Below are 6,019 nucleotides of genomic sequence, written 5' to 3' on the forward strand. Positions count from 1 at the left end.
GGTGCCGACAAATTTAGAGCGATGTTTGAGCGCTGCTTGGGCGGAGACGGGCGTCAGAGCGCATCATAGCATCGCGCCAGAAAAGGGGGCAGAGATAACGCGTCGACCCGGTTTTTGTGTTCCCATCATTGCCGATCGGAGCTGAGGCGATAATTACCTGGGTCTGAATGCCGATTGTAACCTTTTCGACAAACAAGAAAGTGTGAAAGGGGCTATATACACTTACGCCGCTGTTTCGCTCTGCTGCCTCTGTTACTACCTCCGATGCCAGCTCAGAGGTAGAATGGGGGGTCGAGCTCGTCTGTGCATTTTTCATAGAGGACGAGGCGTTATATATCCACCTTGAACTGGCAATATAAAAGGGGCAATAGTTAATTGACTGTAGTCAACGGAGTTGAAGCCTAGCAGACAGCTAGCAGCAATCACCCATCAAAGAGGGCACGCCGTAATTATCTATAATGTGAAACCTTAAAATGGTTCAAACAGGTGAGTAAAATAGAAATTCAGCCGCCTTACAGTTTTTATAAAAGAGAAATTGTGTATACTGACCAAATCTAATGTTTGTACCAGTCTCTTCACATGTTTAAAGGGCTGTGAAGTTAAATAAGGGACCTTATGGGGATTGAATCACGTTTGGAGCCACCCTCAAGTGGCCACTTGAGGAACTGCAGTTTTTGGCACTTCAGGATTGGCTTCATATTTCAGCCCTGGAGGTTCCTGCTTGGTAAATGGACTGTATTCATATAGCGCTTTTCTAGTCCTGTGACCACTCAAGGTGCTTTTACACTACATGTCACATTCACCCATTCACACACTCATTCACACATGCAATTTGGGGTTCAGTGTCTTGCCCAAGGACACTTTGACATTTGACTGTAGCAGTCAGGGAGCGAACCCCTGACCTTCTGATGAAGAGACGACCGACTCACTGAGCCACAGCCGCCTGCTTGGGTTAGACAGGTCTCAGTAAGTATTACAGCTAGTGTGTGAGTAGCCTCTGAAGATTAACTTAAGGTCAAATAACCTCTTAAGGTAGAACAGGTATTCTAGGGACATTTTTATGCCTGTATTACAAACCCCTCAGCTGTGGGGCGTCCAGTAGTATGTTAAATGAATCATGTGAATCATGACCTGCACTTGTCAAATATAATTTAGTTTTTAGGTAGCTAGATTGGATTGTTACGGTAAAGACAAACAGTTAGCAAGTTTTTTAGCTGATGATGCAACGTGATATTTTCCTGATGCTCCAACATGAGGCTCCATTTATTCAATTTAAAAGGTCTTCACTTGGCGCATTAACCGAGACTGTTTTGGCTCCAGCGAAGAGCATTTAAACCACACTGTGACATTTAAGCACAGACTTAAGATTGTTGTAGTCAAAATGTTTTATTTCCAACAGCTCACTGCTGTATAGACTCCTCTGTTGTGTCCGTGTTGCCAACAGAGGATGTTTTGCCCTGCGTTGCTTCCGAACTGGAGTCATCGGACTGAGAAGCTGCAGCTTTATCTTTCTGTAGCTGTGCTAAATCTTTTGCCGAAGGCGGTCGCAGGACGCACATGGCTGCCTGACCGTCACGTATGGCTTTTGGCTTGGAAACAAATCCCACCATCACATCCATTTGTTGCACTATCTGCTCCAGAGTTGTTTCCTGCGGGGAAAAAAGACAAATGATTAAGATTTGCTGTGTTTGCGTGTAAGGGAATCGACATTTGTACAATGTTAGACAAACTGAACTGCAAATTCTTGTTATTGTGGTGACACAGTATATGCAGGTAATCCATGGTGATATCATTTGGTAAAGTACATCTCTATTGCACATAGATGAACTACTTTGAACCTGTCTTAACTTCGTAACAAGCTAGGACTGCGTAGAGACACCGATGTTACACGTGTTCGACTACACAGGTAAGAATGCATTGGCTACTGTCACTTCAGATAGATTTGCAGTTGTGATTGATATCAATTGTGATTGACATCAACTCCCATAATGCCACGCTTCTTCATCATGTCATCAAAGTTTATAGTTTGGATTAAGAGGTCGCAAGAAGTTATGTACTCTGCATTTAGGAAGCCGGTTTGTGTCCAGGCAGGAATCTTAGCTACAGGTCATATACTACAGGTCATATACAGTATGCATCGGACCAGTCTACTTCGCCCACTGCATCCCATAATGCAAAGCGCTGGTCCAACGGCAGTTGAAATGGCACACAGTGTAGCATTCGAGCAGAAGGGGGCGCTATAGCTAAAGAAGCGACGGTTTGGCGGACTATTGTTTACTTCTGGAAACTGGCACCTGGCGTAGCATACTGCTTAATAAATTTGAACAGCTCCGTACTACATACAGCTGAACGCAGTAAGTAGAATATAGTATACGATTTCGAACACAGCCCTCGTCTCCTCTCTTTACGGTCATCTCTTTACTGCCCCTATCTAATAAAGGCAATCAGAGAGAAATAGGTGTTCTTCCTCACCATGTTGCCTGCAGGTTGCCCTCGTCCTAATCGTAGAGTCATCCTAACATGATGCTTCTTCTCCAGAAAACTCTCCGCTTGTTTCAGCTTGGTGGTGAGGTCATGAGAGCCGATGCCGGACGAAAAGGTGAGCTCTTTCACCTGCACAGGGGCTGTGGAGAGAGTATAGTCAGTACCATTTTAGATGTTTTGTGTTTTAATAAATGTATATTTCCTAAGTCTAAGACCAAGACACCACAAACCTGCTTTTGCTTTCTGTTTCTCCCGCAGTTTCAGCTGCTCCGCGTGGATCTTTTTGCCGCTCATCAGCTGGTACACGGGAGGATCTTCCTGTTCACTGAGCAGCACCAGTTTGAGACTCTTCTCGTCCATTATTCTGATCACATCTGCACGGTGCATGGTGCCCAGGTTCTCGCCTGCCTCACTTATCACCTGTATCTCCCGCTGAGGGATCTTGCGTCCGACAGATGAGATAGTGCTATTCGCTCTGGGATTATGCTTCTTTTTCTTTGGTGCAGGAGTCTCTTCTGTATCGTCTGCAGCTGTGGAGAACTGAGACCATCTCCAGGAGGAAGCGATGATGTTGTATCTTTCCCTGCATACAAAAAATCTTGATGCTGGCGTCCTGTAGCCATGGCTGACGACACACACAGACCTCACTGTACGGTTTAGCAACCATCTCACACAACCGGCAGACATGTCCTTAATATAAAGAGACAGAGATTTAGAGACTCAATTTAATTCTACTCCACTCAACTACACTTTATTTATATAGCACCTAGTACTGCGTATTGTCTTGTTTTTCTCTAGTTCTTTTCTCACCCTTTTAAGGTTATGTTAGTGGTGTGAGCTGGGAATTCTTGAGTGCATGGAAATCCTTATTAATTAATTCAATTTTATCAAACACTTTGGGTTTGGAAGACCAAATTTTCCCAAAACATTTAATGGATGTTCCCAGCATCATTAGTAACATCTCCTTTGAACCGTATAAACACATAACCTTAACAGCCTATTGTTTTTGAAAAAGTTCAATTTCTTCAGCAGCACGCCAGGCCAGACTTCATTAAAACATCTGCTTATTTAAGATTATATTTCCTTTTAGTCACTGCACACACACCACACATCCAAATTAAGATATATATTTTTAATTTCAGGGTCTTCTGTGTCATTCGGGATAAAACACACTTACTTCTTAACTTAATTTTGGAAGTTTCTGCTTTATTTCTAACACAATGCTATTTTTGTACTGATATTCTGACAAGTCTCCGTAGGTAATTCTCTGAGCCGAAATTGACCAATGCAAGCTCACAGTAAAAGCTAATTTCTATTTAAAGTTAATCAGTATATATGCCGAACTGACCAGAAGACTTTTATAATTCAGAATTTGTGTCGCAGTAAAAGCATAATGTAGCAGTAGGTGTGAAATTAACATGTCAACCCTAAATAGTACAATTTAGGATAGGAGTCTGGCGTTGTCCAGACCTAATTAATGCTAATTACTGTGTAGAGTTTAGTGGACGCATTACGTTATGGAGGCATTGTCATTTGAAAAAATAAGCTGTCCGTGTAATTGGCAGGATTTGCACATGTCCTAGATATTTACACTAGTTCTCCAGTTTCAGGTACTGTTAATGTGTGAATGCTCTATTACAGACATGAACACGGACACAAACGGTCAAATTAGAGATCAACGTTTATGCCGCGAGTAAATGAATTCCCATAATGTGTCTTATATCGTTGTGCTGTTTACTCACTGTATTTCAATGTCGTTTATTCATGCTCTCTGTTGCAGGGTGACTGTTGTGCCGTCTTCCGTCTTGTTCTTCTTCATTTAAATTGAGTGAGAAGAGATGCAACAAAACTACGATGCTGCCCTCTTCTGGACACAGCAGGAAACGCACCACAGCGAGTTAGTACATTAAAGGGTCAACTCCTGCTGTATGTTCTTATTCACCCCGATATTCTAGATGATTTAATCAATTCATCTACATTTATATCAATTTAAATAGTGATTTAAAAGAAGCTTTATCACACAATGTTGTAGTTTTTATCGGGGCCTTGTTGACGAGGCTGGCAGCAGAGGGGAAGAGACTGTTCCTGTGCCTGGATGTTTTGGTCCTGAGGGACCGCAGCCTCTTGCTAGAGGGGAGAGTCTTAAAGAGAATGTGTCCGGGGTGAGAGGGGTCGGCCTCAATCTTACCTTGCACGCCTCAGGTCCTCAAGAGATGTCAGATTGCAGCCAATCAGCCTCTCTGCAGAGCGGATGACACGCTGCAGCCTGCCCTTGTCCCTGGCAGTGGCAGCAGACGGCGATGGAGCAGGTGAGGATGGACTCAATGATGGCGTTGTAGTAGTGCACCATCATTGTCTTTGGCAGGTTGAACTTCTTCAGCTGCCACAGGAAGTACATCCTCTGCTGTCCCTTTTTGATGAGGGAGCCGATGTTCAGCTTTTGTGAGGAGTTCGGTGCTATTAGCCTGTTTAGCCAAATTTATGATGGACGATGAAGGTGGCCACGCCAAGACAGAGCAGAAAACATGCTACTTCCACGGGGAGTGGGAAAGCAAGTTTTTATTCACGAATGTGAGGTGTGTGTGCCTCTGTGGTACCAACGTTTCAGTCGACAAAAGAATCAACATTGGGCGCCACCAGCAATTACATGTAATGCAAGTAGCTCTTGGCCACTTTCTTTTTCTCAAAGTAGCCCTCAGATGAAAAAAGGTTGGAACCCCTGCTGTAGGTTGTTCTCACCACACCAGGTCACCAGATGGTCAATCTCCCACCTGTAGGCAGACTCGTCCCCACCAGAAAGGAGTCCAGTGGTAACATGAGTTACCATTACTTTGCATATCCAGACGCGTCAGTCGTTAGCTCTAATTTTACCAGCTGCAAAATTAATGTGTCACTATTTATTATCTCTAGTTATATTACTCTGAAGTGGGTATTCTGTTTAAAGAGTGCCTTTACTAACATTAATACTATTTTAATGCTGAACCTGATGCACTTACACTAAGGTAAGATTTTTAATTATTGACCTTTATTTATAACAGTATTTGTACACTTTATTTCTACTTTTAGTTAAAAAGAGACAGACTATTTCCACCAGTGATTATTCCGCAGCTCTCGAACATCTTGCATCTTTTATTTGTTTCAACCTCTGCTAAGTGAGTTAATTTAAAGATTATACATTCATAGAATATTCTGTTTACTTTGACTTAAAAAATGTCATAAAGCAAATAGTGTGAAAGATGACTTCATAGTTTTTGCGTTATGTAAAAAGATGTTCTTTCCACGCCATATTAAACTCCAAGTACACAATAATGTTGTTCATGCCAGCGACTCTACATCACGATCACCATTCATTCTATCACACCATCAGCTGCGTGTTTATGTAAGTGTTATGTTATATGGTTTATTTTGCATAGCAGGCTGAAAGAATATTGTTTCATGGTATTTTTAAGGAACTGTGAATTTGCAAATCAAAATGTTTGCAGCGGTTGCTATGCAAACTCAGTCTGACAGCATTTTCGTCTCACCAAAAGGTTCA

At 42.5% G+C, this 6,019-nt stretch overlaps 1 protein-coding gene across 1 annotated transcript; it reads right to left on the minus strand.

The window, feature by feature from the left end:
• Window positions 1-1,004: 1,004 nt before the first annotated feature.
• mtif3 (mitochondrial translational initiation factor 3) lies at window positions 1,005-4,293 on the minus strand. The gene is made up of 4 exons (XM_069657534.1): window positions 4,227-4,293; window positions 2,715-3,174; window positions 2,473-2,624; window positions 1,005-1,649 (listed from the first exon to the last, which is right to left on the minus strand). The coding sequence occupies exons 2-4, from the start codon at window positions 3,169-3,171 to the stop codon at window positions 1,401-1,403; spliced, it is 858 nt and encodes a 285-aa protein (XP_069513635.1). The 5' UTR covers window positions 3,172-3,174; window positions 4,227-4,293; the 3' UTR covers window positions 1,005-1,400.
• Window positions 4,294-6,019: the final 1,726 nt, after the last annotated feature.

Source organism: Semicossyphus pulcher, unplaced genomic scaffold (genome assembly GCF_022749685.1).
Source record: "Semicossyphus pulcher isolate SPU_LCO1_2020_fin unplaced genomic scaffold, fSemPul1.0.p SCAF_11, whole genome shotgun sequence".
NCBI lineage: Eukaryota > Metazoa > Chordata > Actinopteri > Labriformes > Labridae > Semicossyphus > Semicossyphus pulcher.

What these genes read in the sequence shown, in the direction of transcription:
- mtif3 (XM_069657534.1), bottom strand. Translation starts at nt 3,171, where the DNA reads ATGTCTGCCGGTTGTGTGAGATGGTTGCTAAACCGTACAGTGAGGTCT. An exon ending in GAAACAGAAAGCAAAAGCAG is followed by an intron (nt 2,625 to 2,714) that starts GTTTGTGGTGTC and finishes CTCTCTCCACAG; the next exon opens with CCCCTGTGCAGGTGAAAGAG. An exon ending in GGCAACCTGCAGGCAACATG is followed by an intron (nt 1,650 to 2,472) that starts GTGAGGAAGAAC and finishes TTTTCCCCGCAG; the next exon opens with GAAACAACTCTGGAGCAGAT.